This window comes from Harpia harpyja, chromosome 7, assembly GCF_026419915.1.
Source record: "Harpia harpyja isolate bHarHar1 chromosome 7, bHarHar1 primary haplotype, whole genome shotgun sequence".
Lineage (NCBI taxonomy): Eukaryota > Metazoa > Chordata > Aves > Accipitriformes > Accipitridae > Harpia > Harpia harpyja.
The window spans coordinates 8,057,817-8,082,501 of NC_068946.1; the positions used below are offsets into that span (position 1 = coordinate 8,057,817).

The window sequence follows — 24,685 nt, forward strand, 5'->3', positions numbered from 1 at the left end:
TGTGGTCCATGTGAACACAAGCATACCATGTGACAGTTTATGCACAGTACAAAATATGCAAACCTGGGATGAAATATCTGAAATTTCTCTTAACTTTCCCCCAGGCAGAAGCCGTAAATTCCTTTGTAAAGGCCAAGGCCAGAGCCAACTGGAATTAGCAATATTCCTTCCACTGAATCCCAGTATGGAGTTTTATCCAGAATGAGGGATCGCCTATATGATACTCACTCTATAGTGATGTGCTCACAATTTCAAAGCTCAGCAGAAGAACTACAGTCATGAGACACATTGTCACAGGAGAAAGTACCATGAGGCAGAGGAGAAAACTGTGGAGTTTCCACTGACTTGAGGAAAAACCTGGTCTTCCCAACTGAAGGAAAACCACCTATGTATTACAAGAGCCTTAGTGGGATGTCATGAACCAGAAAGAGAAGGGACAATGGGTTGATGTAGGGCAAGAGAAGAGAAGCAGCACAGGCAAACAGGTGCTCACCTTGGGAAATGGTGGTTGTTGGGTAGGTGGAGTCTGGCAGCTGGTATGGGGGGAGAGTCGGCATTCCTGTCGGTGGGAAGCCGCCCGGCAGCAGGTGATTGAAAGCTGCAAGTTGGTTTGCTCCCGCCTGTTTGCGCCATCTTGCTCTTCGGTTGCTGAACCACACCTGATGGGGAAAGGGAAGACCACGTGTGACTCACTCTGAGCTGCTGTCCCATCTCACCTGGGTTGCTGATGGAAACACATCCTGAATTACAGCACTGGCCAAAACCAGGTTCAAGTCACTGCCTGACACAGACTTTGTAAGTATTCGTCTCCGTTTCTCAGTTTCCTTTCTCCCAAATGACAATACTACTACCGCCCTGTCTCCTGGGTGAAGATACGTGCATTTAAAATTGTTAAAGATACTACTAAGAGGGTGGAAGGGTGCTATCAGCAGTAGGGTGAGATGAAGAGAAATAATTTAGCTTGTGTATTCTGAAAGAGTCCATACCAAATAGATGCATTGCTACCACCTGGCCATTCTGCCTTGTTATCTGACAACTATGTGAATTATGCTGAAGGATTAAGTACCATAATAGCAACACGGCTGCACTGTTAGGAGGGATAAATAGACAGATTAGCATCATGGTTTCTATGTTAGACAAGCTAAATAGATAGAACCAGACCGGAGGGAATACAGGGTTTTCTTAGCTTCTCTGTACTGCAGCAAATCACTGTTGTCTGTATGCTAAGACATGCTCTCCTTGCAAGAGGCACTGCAGTGTGCACTAGAATTGTACTGCAGCCAATTTAAATCTCTGTGCATTAAAATAAACCCAGTATTAATGCATGTGCAAAGCTGGGCTCATGTTTCCTACAGTGCTAGTTTACCTGTAAGACTCAAGGGGAGATTTTTCTAAATGCATTTGTCTGCCCTGATGTGTTTTATCATGGGCAATCTCCCTTCTGCATGGTGGAAAGGGCTTCTCAAGCTGTCTCTTGGGCTTGGTTTACTTCATTTAATCAGAGAGGCTCTCAGGCCCGATCCCTGTTTGGGGTTCAGAAGTATGCGGATAAGCTTTCAAGCCAGATGAGAATGCAGCTGCTGGACTTTGTGAGGCCTAAAGGGCTAGAAAACATGATTAAATTTCACAGCAACAAGAAAAAATGGAGCAAAAATCAAGAGTGTAAAGCATTCGGGGGGGAAAAATCCTCCATCAGCCTTCCAAGCTGCTCAACATCAGATCAGAAGCTGGGGTTACAAGGGTTTGAGGCACTGCAGTCCAAACTGTCCCCGCATCTTGTGAACCAAACCAAAACTCTCTTCCCTAGGTATAGCAGAACCTTAGTTCGATGCACCTTGCACTTCAGACATGATCCAAATCTCAAAGTGGGTATCTTTGGCCTTTAAACTGAGTCCCCCTGCAAATGGTCACTTGTTAGTTTGCCTTTTTATTGGCACCTGTGGGTATGTATAATTCACTCAGCATGACAAGGCAACGTATTTTCACTGAGAGCTGCTTACTTAATGGAGTGTTGGCCCTCAGTCCACATGCACTGCAGTGGTGCTGCAAAAACAAGCATACACTGAGCTTCACACACAAATTTCTGTGAGGTTCTCTGGATCAGCCTATTATTGCTCTTTCTACTTGTTACTCACCTACTAGTGTGCTGTGGAAACAGTTTGATTAAAAACTGCTAATGATAGCCACGTGTGACCTGCTGATGATGCCTAGGAAGGACCTAGTCCCAGGCAGTCCTTCACTTCACGCTGTTATTTACATCCATGTACAGTGAAAACAAAAAAAGCCCAGTTTTCTTTGGAAGAGCTGGTCTAAATTAACCCCCTTGAAATGTATACAGTGCTGATGTCAGGTCCTTGGCACCAAATGCATCTTTTTACAGACCTGTTCCTACTACACTGCGCTACTGGCTGAAGTAGCATAACCCCTTAGAACCTTCCAAAAGCGTGACAGAAATAGGTCAGCTTACATCCGATCTGCATTGATCAACAAAGTCCATGCAGGTCAGAATCTCTGTGTCCATTTTTGGCACCAGAAGTTGCTAGCAAAATCTAGGACAGGGTTAAGGAGAGAGAAATGGATTAATATTAAGGTCTGTAGCACTTTACAACTCTTACACAGTCCAATCTGTGGCACAGTTTCTAGGGCAGTGAGCAAAACAAATGAATAAATAACCTTTTGTTTGCCCTGGTCATGCAAAGAGGACAGTCCTGTGCTTTTCTCATGGATGCATGTATGTGCAATTCATGCTTTGAATTAGGGATACAGAACTTAGCTCCTCCTCTCATATAATTTGCTTCCACGTTCACAGTTAAGGACATAAAACCAGTCTGAATATTTCTGTTACCTGAACATAAGGAGATAAATAAACCTTCTCTCTTCAGAGAAAAAGGCCTAGTCCCAGGTTGGAAGAGCTTCCACTCCAAAAAAAATAAGATCTCAATGCTGAGAATACCATTTAAAATTCAAGTACCTGAAGGGAAAACATAACCCAGCAGCTATGAATCCAGGAATTGAGAGGGAAAGAGAAATTGAACTCCAAGAATGTAAAAGCCACTCCAGTGATTTCTGACACTTTCCTGACATTGCAAAGGGTGGGAAAGTTCCTTTTTTATAACCAAGAGCCAGATGCTGGCAAATCCACTTGAGATTAGAAGTTCAGAAGAAGCATGTGGAGTGAGATGGTCTAGTATGGGACACGTTTCTCCAACAACATCCCCACAAATACTCAGCTCCTCTGTGGTGGTTTGTCAGTTGGCTTGGCTAACATATGATCAAAACACAACTTTGAAGAGATTCGTGCTGTCTTATGTTACACCACGTGAGGTTACTGTTGTCCATGCACCAACATGCATGCTTGCATCCGTTGTTCAGAATTAAAATTCACACACGTGTACGACTCCTTCTGCACATCCAGTTAAGGGTGTGTAGTTACTTTATTTTTTTAAGGGAGATAAAAGGATACACTGGATCCTTTTACAAACAGGTAGAGTCGACCAGAAAGGCCTCTGCAGGGGCCGTTCTCGGGGTGTCTTGCATACTTCAGTCTACAATGTGCGTGGGCTTGGAAGAAATGAAAGCTAATTTTCATACCTGGGCTATGACCAGAGAAAGAAGTCAGTTCTTAATTACACTACGGGGTCCTTCTGTGACTTTGGGAAAGCTATTGCTTTTCTGATTTTAAGTCAGTGGAAACATTGCTGCGTCCAACAAATTTTGGTCCTTTTACAACCGATGCATCAGATCACCACCTCTAAACTGAGGATAAAAACCACATTTTCTTACATTTTAGTTTATTTCAACAATCAGCCATCTGAGATAGAGGCTCTCTTTAAGTGCCAGTAGGCACCATACCCAGCACAGCAAGATCTCTGTCTTGGCTGAAGCATCATAGCAAAACAAATAATAAACGATAATAATAGTAAATACACATGCACCAAATGAGATTCACAACTACATGCTTAAACATAGTGCTTCCTAACAGAGCCTGGCTGGAGAACCCAGCCACAAATACACTGAAACCTTCCACAAAGAAATTGATAGGATTTATCTTCCCGTGCAGAGGAAGGGACATTTCATGGCCCAAACAGGTTGATTCTGCCCCTTATTTATAACCCACAGAAAAAAAAGAGATACATTCCAGCTAATGACGTTAGCAATTCTTTCCCTTCCCCCGCCTTAAAGGTGGCTCAGGCCTTTATGCTTATAAATCATTTTATTGGTAGTTAAAATATAGAGGCTAGAGCATCTAACTGTAATGCGAGGCGCACTTCAAAGGGAACCTGCTTTCATTTCACAACAGTTAAGGTTTTATCAGCCACTAAAGATTCCCCCTGCCAGAGGATCCTGTTACACCATGTCAAGCCTGGGGTGAAGGCTACGGCTGCTAAAACCAGACTGGTGGGAAGAAGAGGAGGAAGAAGAGGAAGTTTTGAAGCTGCTGGTCTGCCTGTAGAGGTGTTGTTCTAGAAGCTGCTGGGGCTGGATCGCACGACTAGAGTTTTATGCTAGGACAAACGCAGCCAACACTTGGGAAAAGGGCTGCGTGAAGAACTCAACAGCAGAAAAAACAGCATGTCAGAAACCTGCTTTTTCTTAAAAAGACAAGTTCTTCATCATCATTTGTCTATGCATAGCAAAGAGATCCTGCGCTGCGTAAACGTGCTGCTTTCCAAGGGTATGGAAGTATAATATAGGCCATGGAAGACAACAGTTTGTACCTGATAGAGCCATTTCGCACTTTTGTCCCTGTGAATCGTCTTGCAAAGAATGTATTAAGTAGACAGGAAATGCATTATAGAAGCCACTTAGCTCTACTGAGGGGAAGCAGATAGATATAGGAATGCCCTCATGGAAAATAACTTGAAACAAGATATCCAAGCAGGTTCTTCATGACATCTAGTCATGCCCAGGATGCAGGTAAGACCAGAGTCCCTCACTGTGCCATGTGCACCTTGCTCAGTAAGCGAGTATGCTGTTACAAGGATCCCGAACGCTAGATGTTCACCACAGAATATCACTCAATCCATTACCATCACCATCCCCTTCACAGATGGGAGAGGAAGGCACGGTGAGACTAAGAAACCTCTCCAATTCATCACTGCCTGCCTTACAGAACCAGCTGATTTCAGAAGACCCCATCCTCCCGGCCAGACTGGGTTTGGGGCAAAGGTTAGCACTGGTTCTTATTTAACCTGAACCCCTGCACCCAACCCTGCCAACGGCCAGCCCAAGATGTCCCAGCCACTTGTTCTCAACCAGCAGAGCAGCTCTGCAGAGACAGCTGCCTGCCAGGATGGGGCTGGACTGAATTATCCCCGCAGCCGCTGAGATATGGGTCAGCTCCCACAATTTGTCAGACAAGGAGAGGAAAGGAAGGTCAAAAAGAGCCTCCTGTGGGAAAGAAAGCCTGTTGTGTTCCTGCTCAGCCTAATCAGGACTTGATGTTGGAGAAAGATAGATGGGATAAATGAGCTCATAAATGGAAACAGGGACAGAAAAGCCAAGTCGTGCCTTTGCTCTCCAGCAGAATGGAAGAGATGCAACATGTGTTTGCTTTCACAGGCCCAAGAGGTTGCAAAAACCAGGTGGAGAAGAGTCATGTGGCCATTTGTGGCCCAAGCACACCAAAAAAATTCCACCAAAATCAGATGAGGTCCCTCCTCAGGCTGCACAGAAGTGACTGCCAGATCAGGTCCTCTCCGGGTTCTTCTTTGAACCAGGGTAAATCCCTGCAGTGACTTGTCCACACTAGTCATAAATGCTGCAAATCCTGGGCTTCCCAGGAGGCAGATGCAGAAGGCTTTTAGAGGGGAATTCTAGCAGCAACTGTGATGAGTGACCAGGGATAGTTATTGCTCCATCTGAATGCCTTCTTTCAGATGATGCTGAGAGTCAACCCTCCCAGCCTGGAAAGGGTTGAGATGGTACAGTGAGATGGGATCCTGGGAGTCCCTACAACAGTTTAGTGATGATTACGCTTCCTCTACCAGTTGCTGAGGAGTGTGAAAAACAGGCGTCAGAGACATACAAGCATCATTGGGGCTACCGAGATAACTCTTTACAGAACAAGAAAAAAAGCCCATGAGAGTGCACAGATTTTAGGCACTGAGATTTTTATCTGCACGTGTAGGGATATGGCTGTATCTAGTGACACTTTGGTTCAGTGCCTAAAACGCTGAGCCTCTGTCACTTGTGGGTGATATGGTTAAGATAAATATTAAACAAGGTTAGTGGAGCAGAACAAATGACTCTTCACAAATGAGATTATCCAATGAATTTAGCCTATATTTCTCCTGGCATCTCCCAGTTCCTGAAGGTGTTAGCTATTTATAACCATCTATTGAAGAATTCCAACAAACAGTGTGTGGTATGTGGATTTTTTTGCAAACCACTTTTTTTTTTAAACAAACTATTGTTAGCAGAGAAACATTTGATTTTTACATTGATTACTTCACTCTTGCAATATTCTTTCTAATCTTTGAGTGGCTGTCTAAGAATTAATCACATCACAAACACTTCCTCAACCAAAAGGCCATCTCTACCTTTAAATGATCATCACAGTATGAACATTTCATAACTGCTAATGGATTTCATACTCCAAACAGGGAAGCAGGAGGCAGCAAAAATGGGATAGATCTGTCCACTTTCACACTGAGACACCCTAAGCCCAGGTTTGAACTCATGGTTTCACAGCTCCAAGCCCAACCCTGCCCAGTGATGCAACTTTACCACTTACTGTAATATAAGTTAATAATATTTACAAATAAAAAAAATATTATCATTGAATGAAATAGCTATCGGATACTGAATGATTGTTTGCAAATGTTGTGTTTTCCAGTGCTACTTTTTCCAAACTGTGCCTCTCACTGATTATTTCAGTTGTCAGAGGAAATACTGTTAAAATAAAATAAAAAAATAGAGCCTCTTGTTTACTTATCTGTTTATCTCTTTATAAACCCTGTGTCTGAGGATGAATGGGACTTTTGGAAGCTGAAAGACATTCGGATGAGTTCACTGCTGTCAGAAAGCAGCTGCAAGGTAGTGTATTTTATGAAGTGCTTTCTCTCCACTTGAACACTTGCTTCTTAGACAGCCAAGTCGTAATGGTGTTAGTGTTGCATTTAAACATTTCAGAACAGGCTTTGATGTTCACACCTCACAGAGGTGAATGAGATGTTGGAGAATAGATTTCCCGCTGCTATTGTTTGGCTAGAGATAGGCTGGGCTTTAACAGCAAATCAGCAGCACATCGATTCCCACTATCAAGATTTTCTCTGCAAAAGAAAAAGCTATAAGCTTTTAAAAACAGCTTAAGCACTACAGGAAAGTGGCTCAAAGATTAAAACACCCTGGCAAACCCTCCTCCTGATCATTATAAGCATTTTCCATTGCTGACCAAACAGAATCTATTTAATTGGTGTCCCAGTAAACAGAAAGCCTCCTTAGCTGGGGAGATTGAGAACAGACGAGAGCCACACGTGCTGGGTGCTCGAAGCAATGGCACACTTGCTGTCTTTACTGGGCACACACTGGGTAGTAGCTCTGCTAGAATCAGATGTTCACATAGGACATACAAGGAAAGTGTATGAGAAATATAAGGTCCATGCCCTTGTTGGACTGGAAATTTTGTGATAAAGGTTCTTCTCATAAAACCTCTGGGAGGCCCTATTTGTTTTTAATACAATGGGACAGACACTCTGCTGCTATAAATCAGTGCAACTTCACTGACTTCCATTTAGACCAGCTGAGTGCACAGTGTTATACACAACCGCTTCATCCAAGGAACTGGGATCTCGTTCATTGCTTTGGCCTCTGGGCCCTCTGTCCTTTGTAAGGAAATCAAATCATTACCACATTGTTCAGGGGATCCCTTTTTCAGCTTGTGACCATGAGGCTGGCAGTTCTGCTCCTTGGTCCAAAGCAGACCAAGAAAAGCAGAATAGGACAAACCATCAAAAAGTCAGTTCCAGGTTTTGCATCTCAACACAAAAATCCACAATTTTATCTAAAAATCATGTTTTACTGAACTGAATGGAGAAGCCAGCAAGTTCAAAGGAGCACTTTCTGACAGAAATCTCTCTATTTGTTTCATACAGATTCCCTGCCCCACACATACAAAACAAGCTGGTCTTGACAAATTATGCTGCAAATCCTGAAGTCTATATTCATTCCTGTTGATTTCAACCAATGCTTTGCCAGAAGGACTACAGGATTAGGCTTATCATTTTCATCTTCAGTGAAGTATAATATACTTCATGAAATAGCGCTGACTCTCTCCAGCAAGGTGCCCTCAGGCTTACATAGCTGGGACTATGTCCCCCGTCAGTGGGACTTTTCTATTTCCAAGGGGGCTGGTTACTGTAATTCTACTACAAATACCAAAAGTGCTGATGCTTTTCTAAGCAAACCCTTAGATACAGGCATAGGATGTGCTTGCAATTTTAAGAGATCATCTCTGGCTTTTCCAAAGTTCCGGTAGAAAAAGACTTGCTACTGCAGTTTGGATACCTGGTAATTTACTTTATAGTTTGGTTTTGGTTATTATTTTATATGACTAGTAGGTAGACTGAGGACTTATTTGGAGCATATTAGCCGGGGCAAGTATGCAATGGGTTACTCCTTCCTTTAATCCAATTGCATCTCCGTTTCTAATTCAGGCTGGAGAGATGTGAAAGAACAGCAGCAATGCCGTGAGACATCGAGCACCAATTCACTAAGCAGACAGAAAGTAATGTTACAAGATTGTAACCAACCTCTCTCTCTCACTAACAGCATCCTTCCACAGCAAGATCTCCACAAGACATGACGGGGAAGCATCTGGGCCCTCCTCACCATCTCAGCTGCATTCAGCCCTCACTGGCTTTACCTTGCAGAGCCGCTTCTTTAAAGCTGGCTGGAACAGTGCGCTACCCTCACCCTGACCTCTCCTGGGAGCTGGATGCTGCTTGGCATCGCACCGCTGGTCTCTCGACGTGCCTGGGCACACGCACCGGCAGTGCCACCACGGTTCTCACGGACCGGCTGCCGCAGTGCCAGGGGCTGCTCTCGTCGTGGGCCATCTATCTAGATGCTCCGGTGTGCGAGAGCGCAGCTGGCCCCGTGCCGTGGAAAATGAGCATGCCAAGCCAGCCTCTGCCAAAGAGAGCCCCAACTGCCGGCTCCTCTGCACAGCCTCTCAGTGCCCCGGCTGCTGCCAAAAACACAGGGCAGCTGTTGTGTCATAACCTCATCGCAGCCCTCTTCACAAGAAATGTAAACTAGTCGGACCCTCAGGAAGAAAGAAAACATTCTCAGCTGACCTTTAAGGGAGGGGGATTGCCTCAGAAGAGCCAGTTTGGACACATGTCAAAGAGTTTGGGAAGCAAAACACCAGCAAACAGCATTAGGCTCCAGCAGCTTTGCATGACTCCAGTTAATACTCAGAGCTGGGGGAGACCTGCTTACCATCATATCGCCCCTTTGTATAATACCTTCCTCTTCAGAAAGCACCATCCATCTCAAGGAACAGGGTAGACCTTTGACAACAGTGACAGCTGGTGAAAGAGCACTGGGGTCCCCACTAGCACACAACAGATATATTTGAGAAGTTCCTGAGAAATCCATGTTTCTTCTGGAAACTAGACTGCAGAGTACTGCTGGTAAAGGGTGGTTTTCAGCTTCTTCGCACTGAGAACAGAATTGCTTTGTGAAAAATTTCAAGCAAAATTGAATGGAATTTCTTTTCAGTGTGCTCCATTTGGCATGTCTGAGCCGCTGCAGCACGATCTAGAATATGGCTGTTTGTTTACTACAGTTTGAAACTGTGTCATAAAATACATATTACGTGAGTAGCCTAGAAATGCACCAAGATTTCAGAGGCAGAATTGCTCTGAGCCTTTTTATTAAACGAAACATCCATTTTCTCCCAGGCAGAAACCACAATGGTATCCATCATAAAAATGATCAATAAAGCACTGGGTTGCGACTCCTGCTGTCTAGTTTAATTTTGTTATTGAAATAAAGGTTTCTCAGTGCATGGAATTTCCTGGGGATTAATAACAGACATCAGCATCACGTCGCACCCACCCTTTCACGCTTCTTATTTATTTCCAGAAAGCACCCACTGCCCAGACCATAGGAACTGGGATTAATGTACTTGCTAGCAGTATGCATGCTTGTACCCAGCTGCCTGTGGTATGACCATCTGAATCATCCGCAGGTGATGCTGAGAAGCAAAAGCTGCCATCTATTTTTTGGGGACAATTTTGATAGATTTCTGGGAAATCTTTTTGAGATAATACTTTGAAGCCTGTCACATCTGACTCATTATAGCACCAGGGAAAATGGAGATGGACTACTTGCGTGGGAACCTATGCACCAAAGTCTATTTGTGAAAAACATTTTCAGTGCACAAATTTCTAAGTGACTTGGGATTGTGGTGCTGACCTGAAGACAATTTGGGCATATGCACTGCTTTGTTTTACCTTATATTTCTTTCTGTTGCTGTTGTTCAAGTAAAAAACGGAAATAAGCACTGGGGTTTGTTGGTAACTAGCCTTAAAAAGGGAACACATTTGGGCAAACAGATCCACAAACAGGATCATATAGAAGGATTAGTTTCAACTGCCTAGACCCATGACTGATGTACCTGGTGTCTCTTTTGACATTAGCATTGCTTTGAGAAGTCATTTCTACAGCTAGACAAGAATTCCTTGACAAAACTATTTTCCTATTGAAAAACACTGTACTGACAAAGATAAACTGTTTATGAAAAAAAGGTTTGTTCTGAAAAATGTCCCTTCTCTAGAAACACCAGGGAGAAAAGTTTCAAAATTATCACAGAATCCTGTTTAGGGCTTTTTTCCATATAAAAACTTTGACATCATCAGTTTGATAATTGCAAAAACTGGTGTAAAAACCCAAAATACATTCAAGATCAAAATAAAAGCTTCCATTAAATTAGCTAAGTGAATTGCTTAGCTATTAGACTTAATTTTTAAATCCATGAACGCTTGGCATTCAACAGCTTATTTTCTGGAAGGGTGGAAATGGGAGCTTGCAGACAGGCAAGAATTTGTTCAGTACTGGACAATTAGTGTGGACATATGAGTCAAGACATTGCCTTGTAACAAAAACAAGTCAGTGGGAATTTCCACTGGTGGCCTCACTGGGCATGGATTTGGCACTGTAATCCTGATCCTTCCGGAAATCCATGGCAGTCTTGTCCCTGGCTATGCTCAGTTTGGTATGAACCTTTTAATGGCTCGTACCTTTGGGCGTGTTAAAGTCTGAATGCTGGAATCCTGCATCTCAACCACACAAACTCTGCAGTGACCTTGCAAAAATATTGCTCACCCTCTCATGATCTTCCTAGCAGGTGAGAAACCGGAGCTTGGAACTCCTCCCCTCCACCACTCCCTCTTGTTGTTCAGCTTGTGAATTTTATTAGCTGTCAACGCGTCAGACTTCCACTTAGCTGGACAGCTGCGTGATCAGCCAGACTCTGAGGCCTGCCAATAAAGTTTAACAGAGCTATCAGCTTTTTACGTGGAAGAGATTATGGTACGTGAATACTCAGGTATCAGAGAGAACGAACGAGACTTAGGCAAGTTCACCTTTCACATGGTAAAGCAAAGAGGCGTGAGGAGGAGAAAGAAGCAAAGAGATAGACAGGCCCTCTTATTTTAGTTCAGTGCTTGTAGAGTGATTATCTAAATGGGTTTCTAGTGCAGCAATATACAGTAAGAAAGACTGATAGCAACACCTGAGCTGTGATTCAGAGACTTGGGTGTGATCTGGGGATTGTCCAGCCACAGCTGCACAGCAGACAAGTGGCACTGAGATCCAGAAGGTGAATGAAGCAAGGTCCAGACACTGAGGAGCAGCAAAGGCTGCTCTCAAGTCTCTTTTGTGACTATGGGTCACGAAATAATTTTCATTCGTCTGTGTCCCATTTTACATGTTATCATGATAAGCTTTTGGGGACAAGATAGATGGGTAGATGTTGGCATGGCCCTTAGCACTCAGAAACCCTGATCTCAGCTGGCCCTACTGTTATTACAGCCATCTTTAATCCAAAGCACATCTCTTGGCCTTAAAAACTCTGTTGAGACACGAGTAAGACTATAAGGTGGTAGAAGATTCCCTGCTGGATGGGTACATGTGTGGATGTGTGTGGTTTTTTTTTTTTCCACAAGAACTTGATTGACTAATGTTTGTAGATCCTGAGAGCCAGTAAAAGATCTGCTCTGATATCCAGAAAATTTTACAAGGGGCGGCAGGCTTAAAAGTGGTGGGAAGAAGCTGACTCTGCCAGGATGTCGGAATGAGAAAGCCATCAGGAATGTGCCTCGGAGAACAGCTGCTACTAGAGCCCTGGCAGGAGCCTCCACACAAGCTGCCTGGGAGCAAGTAGGGGGATTCGGAGATCACAGCTTGAGACGAGGGAAAGGTTCTCTTTATTTATTTATTTAGCTTTCCCTTTCTCTGCTTTTGCCTCCCTCCTTTCTCCCAGCCTTGTCACAGTGAGGTCAGAGCTCCTTGGAAAAAGAGAAAACCTGCCTCTGGTTTTTGCACGCCCTGGCACTTCAGGGCTTTTCCCTTCCTCCCCAACATGCCCTCATCATGGCTGATGCAACACAGGTTTCTCTTACCCCATAAAAAGGTATTACCTAAACTCTGTTCTCCCTTGAAACTCCTTTTTTTTAGTCTGTTTGCCACAGAAACATCTATTTTTATTCCCCTCTTAACATCTTAAGTCCATCTACACATGTAAGAGCAATTAGAAACAGAATATGCAAAACAAAAATGGGAGAATTCACACGTTCCAACTTTTGGTAGCTTAGTCACCTTAATTAGCCACTTTCCCAGGCTCCATCTATCTATGAACATACATGGCTCCTCACGCCTCCTCACGCAACAAGACTATTGAACACTCTGGCACAGTCTTTTGGTTAAGATCAAAACTAGAATCAATTTAAAGTTGCTAGATATTCTTTTTGCAGACTCCATAGCCAAATCTTGAGGGATGACAGATTCAGGAAAATCCAGTGCCTCTCAAGAGAAAGCTGGAGGGAGGTGAGAGGGCATCCACTGCAGTGCTGTGGCTAGCTTAACACTTCTTTGGGAAAGAAGGCTAATGGGAAAAGTCCTTAACCAGTGAATGTCCCAGGTGTGGGGAGAAATGTCCATTCCCAGACAGCTGGGGGAAAACAGCAAAAACTTTTGGCAGTTTTGCCTTCTGAGCAAGCACATCAAGCTCATTATCCTGAGAACCGCAGAACAAAAAAAAGCCTGTTTTGTTTCAGAGGAGCTGGTTAATTGACTGACTGTTTCCCTGTCACAAGCTGGGTGTACTCTTTCCCTCCTCTCTCAGTGCCCGCAATTCAACCCTCGGCTGCGTGCACAGAGACCCCTGTGCTTAGCCTGAAACCTAATCGCAGTGGCCACACGGAGGATGGACTGCTGGGGTCTCCATTTCACTTCTTTAACCCAGCACAATCCCCAATCCCTCCCCCTTTCCTTTCCTTTCCCCAAGGGACTCTATTATACCCCCCGATCTGTTCACACTCCTTATCCCTCTGCGTGTTTGCACACACTGCTGACCCAGCCTTTATCTGGAAGACATAAGGGTCTCTGTGTGGAGTTCCCACAAGGGCTATTAATCGTGTAGATGTCAGAGTCCCCTGGCTCCAAACCCTCCCTTCCTGCTCCTCCCCTCTTCTTCCCTCCCCCCGCCCTTTTTTTGCTCTCTGGAGATCAGGGAAAAAAAAGTTTTATGAAAATTCACACACAGAACTTGCAAACTTTGCAAAATATGATCTGTTCCCCTGGGCAAGGTTGGTAAATGGTGTGATTTCTCCTAAAACACCAAATACAAACATACACACACACTGCTTCCTCCTAGGCAAATGGAGGAATTTCCTCCAACAGAAAACAGAGAGCTAAATGCCTTGCCAAGTTAGGGAAAGTTTGGCTCCTGGTCCCAACCTGGATGGAAATCCTCCAGCTGGTACCTCTGCAATGGGCCAAATCCAAATGGCATATCTGCAAATCCATGGGAACGTGGGAATCTGCAGACTGGATTTAAATCTCAGATCCTTGTGGATGTGGCTCCAGAGAAGAAGTGCGTCCACGTTACTACCTTTCAACACCCTCATCCCCAACACTACTGTCTCCTTCCCCAAAGTAAACAAGAAGCTGTGCCACCAGGCTGACTTGCCACACACTGGCTCTAGTCCTTACCTGAACTCGGGCTTCGGTGAGCTTGGTTCTCTGAGCTAGCTCCTCTCGTGTGTAGATGTCTGGGTAGTGGGTTCTCTCGAAGGCCTTCTCCAGCTCCTCCAGCTGCTCAGCGGTGAAAGTGGTTCGACTGCGGCGTTGCTTGCGCTTCAAAGGCAGGTCTGGTTCGGATTCAACATCAGAGCCTTCGTCCAGCCTGTTACCTGGGGTGTGAAAGAAATGGGAGATGAGGCTTCTGTGGTTAAAAAGCCATAGGGAGAAAGGCTGTTGGAAGAGTTAAGCAGCCCAGCAAAGTAAACCCAGTTCTACTGTGATGGTGTCCATCGAAACAAATACTTTGTCCAAGTACAATACATCCACCAGTTTTCTACTGTTTCTGTAGTTTCCTGATATTATTTTTTTCCCCACATTGTAAAAAGCCCACCTATCAAAATCAGAACTGTTTGCAGGAAAGGGATGGTTCAAAGTCCGCTATTGAAATTGTTACAGTGAAAGAACTTCCAGCTGTTGACTTATTTCAATAAATTTCCATTTTTTATTATAAATGACTGTGTTTCAGAGTTGCACATTTTACATTGAAAAGATGTAGAAGCTGAAATGAGCGTGTAAAAAAATTCAATACACGATGCTTTGACTTGTGCAGCCTGATTTCCTCTTGTGTTTTGTCAAGTATCGGTGTTTGAGATTTCAATTTTTTTAAACCACTTCAAGAAGAAGAAAAAAAAATATTAGCAATTTTTACAGCTGGGAGAAACCTTTCCAACTCAGCTTCACCTCTGGGTTGGGCTGCCCACAAGATACAGTTCCTCTTCTCTTACTTTCCAAGTTTCAGCAGGAGTTTTGCACAAGGCCAGACTCCTACAGCATTAAGATGCCATGAAAGTCCTTTATCAGTGCCTAATTGGTCACCTACTTCCTTCATTTGCCCTGGACCTCTACCTTTCCCTTCTCCCTGCCTTGAGCCCTGGACCACATCTATTGCCTCCTGAGGCCCTTATCAAACCTAAGTATAGCTGGAATAAGTAAGCCCAGTTTTGCTCTTTTTTTTTTGTCTGGAGATAAAGCAGGAGGCACTACATTGATATTCACCAAGTCTACAGTCAGACTCAGTGGATTTTAGAGGGGACACACCAAGAACAGCATTATCTGTGACTCTAGTGTTCGCCAGAGGCCTCTCATGGAGCAAAGCTTGGGTTTCAAAGATGTGCGATGTGCAGGTTATCAGTTCCCTGCGGTGCAAATGTTGATGTATGGAGGATCTCAGCGAGGCCAAAACTTTATGTCTGCCTTTGGGACAGTGAAAAATGTGCCACTGGTTCATGGCAGCAGAGAAGGAAGAATATGATATATGAAACCTTTCAGCTAGGTGAGAAATCTGGCCTCTGTCACCTTTTCCTTCTCTGTCATGAAAATAGGAGACTCATTAAATGTGCACTCGGTTTTTTTTTCCCTACCAAGCTCGACTGCTATCTTTCAGAATAACTGCACAGGCAGACTGAGCGCCAGAATCTGCTTAAACATTGTGCTCACAGAGAAACGTATTTTCTTTTGAGTAAAACTTTGCTAATTTAGTATTAAAGCAGTACTTACATATGCTCATCTTCATGATAAAGTTCCCTAAAGTTACTAATAGTGTTTTTCAGTCTTCTCTTTTGTTCAGCTCCTATACTATCATCATCCAAAAATCTGCCTTTTTCTTTTCAGAGCTGGGAACGGCAGCTGTGACTTCCCCAACAGCTGCTCAAGAGTGGTGGCAGTTTGAGGAGTATGAGGCAAATATCCCATCGGAGCTCACTTGTTTATACTGAGATCACCACAAAATGCCATTGCATTCAGCTTGCTGCAATACAAAAATGCTTTTATGTCTTGGGGCTTCACAGGGAGGATGCCGTGTCAGAACTCGGCTAACTACATTTGCACTGGAGTCAGAGAAACTCTGGTGCGGGGGGGGGGGGCTTGTTTTGGGAGCAAACACATCACCTTAAGAGGTTTTCCCTTCTTCTGGCTCTGGCTTACCAATACACAGGGTCTTTACACATGTTCATCTTTTAAATCAAGAACACTTTATTTCTCACTGAAGTCAGTGAGAAATTCACTGTTGACTTCAGAGGAGCAGCACCTGTCCCACACGTTAAAGACAGTTTCACTGTACATGGCAGAAATTTGTTACTAAACTAGCTTTTTGGTTATGTCCATTTTCAGGGAAGGTCTAGAGTCTCAAGTGGTGTAAAAGGAACATCTGTACTTGAAAATAACAGCCCTCAACATCTGGGTCCCAGATGATTCAGGGCAGGTAGAAGCACATCTGGACCTTGGAGTACCATGCTGTGCAAAAGCACATCTGGAAACCTATAGCATACAGTAAATTTCTTTAAGGTAATCACTTAAGTCACTGACTATTATTGGTTTAATTAGTTAGTATCTTTTCTGGAAATACTTGATATGAAAAAAATAAGGATTGGAGGTGTGTTTTAGTCCAGGATGTGAGAGGGCCAGTGTGAGGAAGGGGAAGGAAAATATGATAAGTTAAATGTCATTTAACTCTGCAGCTGAGCTGAGCATATTTCTTTATAGTAAATATGCATTTCTGCATAGTTAGTATGCATGCTTAGTAGCAACTTTCAGCCTGTGAGTTCTTTAGCACAGGAATTGTCATTTGGTGCAACAAAGCCCCAACCTGCTTGGCAAATACTATGGTGACAGCAATGTCAAAATTACTTTTTAAGAGCTAACTCTTCTCTTGACCGCTTGATATGCTATAACATCTACCTACAGCTCATCCACTTGCTTCATCCCACTGCTTACATAGTATACAACAAACCTGGGATCCAGTATCTCCCCAAGTGAGGAAAAAAAAGTCTAGAAAAGGATCTGTAACAAGTTTCATCTCCCACACTTCACTTTGCTCACTTTTTGCTGCAAAAGTCTGGAAGGGAAAAGACAAACTTTCTTCAGTAGCTTTATGCTCCTAATTAAGGATCCCTGATCTGGCAACAAAGTTTTGGGAGAGGACAACTGATTTTCATGAGAAACAATCTGTCCTACTCACAGTGGCACTGGCAACTGTGCTGGCCATCATGCTGGCTACAGGGTTAAAAGGATAGAGAGCCAAACTTTGCCACATAAACTGACATAACACTTTCTATCTGCAAGTGTCCAAACCGCTCCCGACTGGCATTATCTCCATTTTACAACCATGGCAGGGATGGCGGAAGTCACCCACCTACAGTCACCCTGTGAGTCAGGAGCAAAGCTGGGAAAAGAAGCCACAGCTCCTTGTGCCAAGTCCGAGGCTCCAACAACCCAACTACAAAGATGAAACCAAGAGAGCAAGAAAAATCCCAGGGTATGCCTGGAACCAGCTGGTCTTAGTACAATGCAGCTGCTGCTGTCAGACACAGATTCATTAAATAATATAGAAAAGTCTTTCAGCTGAGGCAGACTGCAGTATGAGCCTATTATCTAATGCATCCCCTATTATCAGGGGACATTCTTCCTTACCTGCCTAAGATGCAACTAAAGGATCTAACAGGTCTTTTCCATTCCTAAACAGCTGAAATCTGCTGGACAAACCATTTCCATGAATTGCACAAAGGTTCTGTGCAATAATAAGTTTTACAAAGCTGCAGGAGTAACTCAAGGAGAGTCCCTCGCTAGGCAAGTCCAGGGAGATTCATCCAAAACTTGAACACTTCATTTTTTGCGACACATCCCTGTGTGAAAAATGGATGCATAGCACTGCCAGCAGCATGAGCAGGGGGTGAATCCCAGTTTGCAGCCTCCAGCACAACAGGGCTATTGCCATAGAAATAATCATTAGCATGTGCTGGTAGCGTTTTACGCTTACTCAGCATGGACAGCGATGAACACCCTGTAAATACGAAGGTGGAGAAATATCTAGCAGCAGCTTCTTGTGTGGCTTACCAATCACTTGTTGTGATGAAGGATGGGAAACAGCTAGCTGTCCGATACACAGGTCCCCTAGGATATCATACTGGCTAAAGATTGACAGAAAAGAACAGAATGGAGAGGTGAATGGAAGGAAAAATCTCACAGCAGGACAAGTCAGAGAAAAGGGAAAATTAAGAGAAAAGTGTATTACAGGACACACACACTGACCCCACTATATTTTATTTAAGAGTGATTCCATCTTTATTATTTAGCATAACTGCTCTGTAGCTTAGAAAGAAAAAACCCAAACTGCTCAAATCTCTCTGCTGTGCAATACTCTTAGAGATAAAGAGACATAGGCTTCGTTATGGGAATGAAAGCATGTTTGCCAGTGTGAAAACTCATAAGCTCTTCCCTCTGCTCAGAGGGGGCTATTCAAATGTACAGGCACCTTCTTGGAGCAGAGATACAATACAGCTCGTGGAAGGGGGGAGAGATGACCACGTGAAGGGACTTGGTGAAGGTTTGCGTGGACCAATGTCAAGTTCCACATCTTCAGGGAGGATGAGCTGGGGAAAGCTGAATAAACCAAAATGGTTCTTTCTCCCCATGGAAATGAGCGCAGCCAGGGTACGCGTGCAGGTGCGTGCACAGGATGGCATAGGAAAGGTGACAAATATAAGCCCAGACTTGTCCTGGGACCCATTCTAGCATGAGGAAATGTGTAAATTATGGCCCACAAACTCACATTCCTGAATAATGCTGCTGATTCAGGTTGGGGTACAATTAGCAAGAGCTGGGTAGAGCTCTCTGGAGGGGTTTGAAAGGAATAGAAGTGGACTGGACCTTGAGGAAAGGAACAAGAAAAAAGGTCCGTAATTATGGACTGGACGTGTCTTCCCTCTCCCTGTTCCCTTCACTCCTCTATTTCCCTTCCTCCCCCTCTGCCTTTCTCCTCTCCACCTCCATTCACTGCTTCTGGGTGCCTCTTAGCCCTGGAGTTAAATTAATCAACAGGATTAGGTGGAATCGGCCACAACAAGACCCTCCAGGCTCAGACTGAGCCCTTGATGCTCTACAAGGACCTGCTGCCTTGTCTTGAAGCACCTTGGTGCCGTCTGGAAGGATTGGCAGACAGGACCAGACATGAAAACGCATTCATTAAAGTGGGGATCGGATTTTGTTAGAGGGTAAAGGGGAGCTGCACATTCTCTCCTTCAGTATTTCTCATCTCATTTCCTCTCTCTCTTTCTTTCTTGCTTCCAGCTGTACCATCCTAAAAATTAAATGTGTGTTGGAGGGGAGAGATGAAGAGGGGGGAAGGGAGTGGTTTTGTGAATGGCTTAGCTGTAACTGCACCTTTTGTGCTGCAACTGGCTTTAGCAAACTCACCCAGACACTGCTGGAGCAACGGCCCTGCTCCACGAAACCAGATCTGGAGGTGACTGGCTGGGAAGCTAATGCAGCCACAGGGGAACTTGGATTTAACGGCATGAGAGAAGTAAGAAAATCTCACTTTGAGGGTACCAGCAAGATCTGAGCACCCCCACGTTACAGCCCCACACCAGGTCCCCCCTTCTTCACAGTGCTCTCCATCCACCAAAGCTGTCGTGCTTAGTGGCCCCAACAGCTACCCCTGCATAAACATATGTATGCACATATTTCCAGTCCTATGTGTACCTGAACTTCAGGTACATAAAATAACTTCAGGTTATTTTATGCTGGAGGACAATTAAAGAGTCTCTCAATGACCTTGAAAAGGGCAGGCTTCACCTGCCACATGATGCTTTTGCTGCCTGACATTGCCTTAATAAATGGAGCCACGTTGCCATGACACAGTGAGGAGTTACCCATCTCACAGGTGAAAATATCTCCCATTGTGTGTACCTTGTCATGAGGGCCTAAAATAATAAGATATATTATAGCTGAGATCCTTGCCATGGACCTCAGCTATAGTACATCTGTAGAGTAGGAACAGTAGGACCGCACACCTTGCACTTTCTACTCCCCCAAAAGGATGTGGGATGAACAAGGATCACCAAGATGCAGCCGTTTATTCACAAAGCATGTTCCCTGTGCTGGACCCGGCAGTCAATGGCTTCAGAAGCAAGAGCTGAAACTCTCCCTGACTTCTTAGCATCTGCCTTTCCCTCTGGCAGAAAGCAAACAAAACCCATCAAAATGCAAACAAGACTATGAAAAGCCTGAGAGAAGGGCGACACAGTGGCAGCGTTGCAAGCACAGAATTGTATTGCCTTGATTTTTCTTTCCAATGTGAAAACCAGAGCACCCTTTTCTCTCTCTTCTTGGAAAATGATGAAGTCCTGAGTTCACAATGAGAGAGAGGTGCATATCTGTGCACAGAATAACCCCTGCTCACCTCCAAACCTATTCAACAGCAGGTGGGACCGCAAAGGGGGACAGAGGTGTTTCAAATTCATCTCTTGCCTCCCTTCCCCTGTCCAAGCACATTCCCAGACACAAAAAACCCAGTAATTGACACAGCACATACAATAAAGCTTGGGTTTCCCCCTCCCTCCCCTTTCCAACCTGTAAACTCCCCATTCTCCAGCATTTGCTCGTGCCTGCGCAGCTGTATTACAGTTTAACATAGTTTAGAGGGCTGTGGTGTGGAGCAGCAGCAGAAAACGAATCACATAATAGTTGATATGCGTTTTAATCAAGTAATTCGGCCCAAGCAGAATGATAGTGCCTGTTGGTGGGGTGCCCTTGAATACCAAACAGACTGGGTAGCAGGCCTAGGAAAATGAAAAAGTCATTTACAGCTCAGCTGGGGACTGCAGTGTTCAGCAAAGCATTAGTGTGGGGGCCTCAGGAGATAAAGGTTTGGGTATTTTTCTTTTTTTTTTTTTTTATTCAGGCACTGAACTGGCCAGCTGTAACCAAACCACAGACTGAGGTAATGTCCATTATGGGCTTTACAACTTGGAAATAATACTCACAGTGGAGCTGATGCTCTTGAACAGGGAGGCAGAGACAGTGTGTGTGTGTCTTTCTTGGGGGAATACAGAAAGGGGGGGGTGTCAGAGACAGAGGTGTTTCACAGCTGGATAATTCCCTCATCATGTCAAGATCTCTACTTAATGAGTGAGATCACATGTGGAAGAAGAAGCTGTAGGAAGGAGGAAGAAAGGAAAGCTGGAGGTTTAATGGATGAGAAGGGAGCATGTGCAAAAGGTATCCAAGTGTGCGCACCTCCCCACATGTGGGTGACAGGACATGGCTGGCCAGCAGGACGACCACGGTGAGAACCACACAACCTGTTCTGGCTTGGAACGAGGGATCCGATGATTTCTCTAGGTCTGAATCCCAAAGATTCACCCAGGAGGAGCCCCATGTTCACACGCTGGGCTTGAAGTCTCAAAGGAGGTGCCATGTGTTAAGTTTTACCTGGTTCTGGCTGTCCTACTTCCCTGAGCACTCACCCCAAACTTACTTTCCTCCCAGGTCTGCCAGAATTTGCCTCTGAACTCATGGATTGGTTTGGGGATTTTAAGAAAACCCTTATACAGGAGTATCTCACCTGGCACTTGGCCGCAAAATACATATATGCCTCTAAACAAAAGAATATAAATTTATCTTTGGTTAGAGTGCCAGTTTGGGATGCACAGAGGTCCAAAATTCACCTCCATTTTCCACTATAAAAGTCCCTCCATCTCCTTGATCAATCACCTTAGCCTTCTGGGCTCAGTTCTAGCCAGGTTCATAGGCAGTACTACAAGTGGAGCACCACAAGATTTTGGAAAGAAAAAGCTAGACACCCTGTTTTCCTTGGAATAGTCATCCATCACCAAAAGCCTCTTGCCAATACGAGGACTTGCACTGAGTGAAGACATATCCAACAGCTCTCACTGCACTCCTCTCTGTATCAATTGCATCCATTCCAAGTAACACCATTCAGGTTGGGAACGTACCTTTGCCTTGAATCTAGAAGCTAAACTAGATGAAGGCTTTTCCAAGCCCACGGAAAAGAAGGAATTGCATCCCTAACCAGATGCTCTTTCATAATCCATGCCACGCATATAGACCAAGCAATCTCCTTTGCTGACATATACCAGCGCAGTTCTGGTAAAAGCCAAGAAGTGTACTCATTTATCTTGGTGGAGGGATCTGGCCCCAGAGGCACCATCTACTCTGCATGTGAGAGTAGTAAGAGACATCAGGGCCCCGGCAAATCCTAACGCAAATCAGGGTCTGGCGGCGTAGGTACCAGCTGCAGTGCCCCCACGCAAAGACACATGGTCACAAAACCCACAACATATTCTGTTTCTTGCGAGTAGTGAACAAAACCAAATCATCCAGAACATTTGGAGGAAGATAGGGAGGGAGGGAGGGCAAAAGAGAGCCTAAGTCTCCAACAGCCTTTGTTAATTCCCAGCACTGGCCTGAACATAAACAGATGGAATATCCATCAACTCCAGTCGTCTTTTCTTTTCTTTCAACTTTTTTCTAGTTCTCGCCTCCCTGCCCCCTCCACCCCTAACACTCTTTCTTCTGGCTTTTGTTCGGCCTTTTAAAGAACCCCGAGGTAATGAGGCCTGCCCCAACTCCCCAGCACATCTGTGAAGTCCATAAAAGGCCCCTTTTTCACTTCAATATTCATAGCCGCGTGCTTGTGGCAGGCACAGGATCCAGCGGAGGGCTGCACGAGAGGGACCGCAGGGGCTTGCTGGCTCCTCTACTTCAATTGAAACGATGTAGTTAGAGAGGCATCAATAGTGCTCCCAAAACTGGGAAGCAACGGGTGACCAGCTGGGATACAGGGGGAATAAAGAGGCAGGGAGAGGAAAAGGTCTGCTCTCTGGAGTTTTCCCTTTTTTGCTTTCTTCCCTTTTTTCAGCTTCATCTCTCCAGTTCCCTTAAAACAATTTCTCATAGACATAGGGAAGTTGATGAAGCAGTACAAACACATCCCACTCAAGGGTCTGAGCTGCACAGGAGAACTGGGCATAGGTACCCAGGATGCTGGAAGCCTGCTAGCATTAAGGATGGGAGATCTGATCCTTTGCTAACCGCCTTGATTTACAAGTTAAAGAAGCAGGCAAACCCAAGACAGGTTACCTGGCCTGCAGTGTATGAAGCCAGGCCTTTTATCCAGGCAAGGACTAGCGTGTATATGGTACCTGGGGTTGAAAAGACAGTAGGTGACTGGCCAAAGGGTAAAATTAAGAGTACATATTTAGCTTGGTACTGTGTTTTGTTTCAGCACTGTTCCTGGCAGAGGTACTTAGTGCTTGCCTGGGGCAGCAATACAGCACGGCCCCAAGTCAGCAAGCAGCCTCTCTCCCCGGTGCTCAGCTTGAGTCCCTGACTTTCACCCACTAAGTTCATGCCATGTCTCGACCAGGTTGAAGCTCCAGCTGGGGGCCAAGGAGATGCAAGGAAACCCTGGTGATGCCCAGCTTGCTGTAATCCCACTCTTTGTGCTTCAGCCGTGCCTGTTTTCCCCCAGCAGCAGCATACATAACATCACAGCCACTATAGTAAGGGGGTGAACCTCCAGGAGCCTGTTACACCACTTTGCCTCCTCATTCTGAGCACAATACAATATCTAACTACTCCCCATGTGCATTACGACCACCCTCCGAGGGTGCCTAGAGGTACAAATACCATAATAGAAAAGACAGTGTACTATTCAAACACCTTTGTGAAAATAACACTCAGATCCCCAGGAGAGAGACTCAGAACTGACCCCAGCCAGATGACAGGCATCTCTGGGCAGTTTTGTCCTTATACCTTGGTTCTCATCTTGAGAAATGTGTGTGCTTCTATCCCAGACCCAATCCCCCATCCTTAATCTACTCCAGTACTTTTTTCTTAGTAATTTTCCCAAAGCTGACTGAGCAGAAGCACCATAGCTATGTCTCAGATGCTGGTGATACCTAAGCAAAAGTTACCTTGCTCCAGATCTGGGCTGGATTCCACTGGGTGTAACGTGTTCATCAGCACGTCATGTATGCACAGACATGCCATCTCAGATGTCTAGCATCCTAGCGAGGCACACAAATCCAGGTTTCACAGTTTCTCGTCTGTGACAACCTCTGCTCCCCCTGGCTTTGTCCCAGCATGGCTCTGCTCATGTACTTGAAGTACTGCCACCCCTTCTGTTCCAGTTCTGGGCCCCACACGCTCTGCCAGCACATCTCAATCTTGGCCGATAGCTGCCTTGCTATTCTTACCCTGGGGTCCCTGCACAGCTCTATCATTGCTCCTCCATCCCAATTTGCAACACCCTCTTTTATTTTCATCCTAAACCCCTATATAGCTCTGCCAACGGCCCTTAATCTTGTCCTGTAGTTCCTCTGCTGTTCCAGCCCTGGGCCTCCCTGGCTGGATACATCAAGTTAAAGACCTTTCAATATAAGACTCTTTCAGGAAAGATAAACAAATTTAACCTCATAAACCTTTCCCAATCCTGAAAAACCAGCCCGTGAGAATGAGGCACCAGAGACCACTTAACCACACATGAGAAACACATTCTTCCTGCTGTTTGCAAGCCCTGCTTCATTTATCTGAATGTCAGACCGACCGCCTGAAGCCAAGAGGTGTGCGA

General features: G+C 44.8%; 1 protein-coding gene across 3 annotated transcripts in view; it reads right to left on the minus strand.

Annotated features, from left to right (window-relative positions):
- Positions 1-24,685, minus strand: part of PAX7 (paired box 7) — a 101,836-nt gene that overhangs the window by 37,267 nt on the left and 39,884 nt on the right. For all 3 annotated transcript variants that reach the window (XM_052792399.1, XM_052792397.1, XM_052792398.1), the window contains exons 5-6: positions 14,224-14,423; positions 494-659 (exon numbers count right to left, since the gene is read on the minus strand). In XM_052792399.1, the coding sequence (XP_052648359.1) occupies positions 494-659; positions 14,224-14,423 (366 nt within the window). The remainder of the gene's footprint in view (positions 1-493; positions 660-14,223; positions 14,424-24,685) is intronic.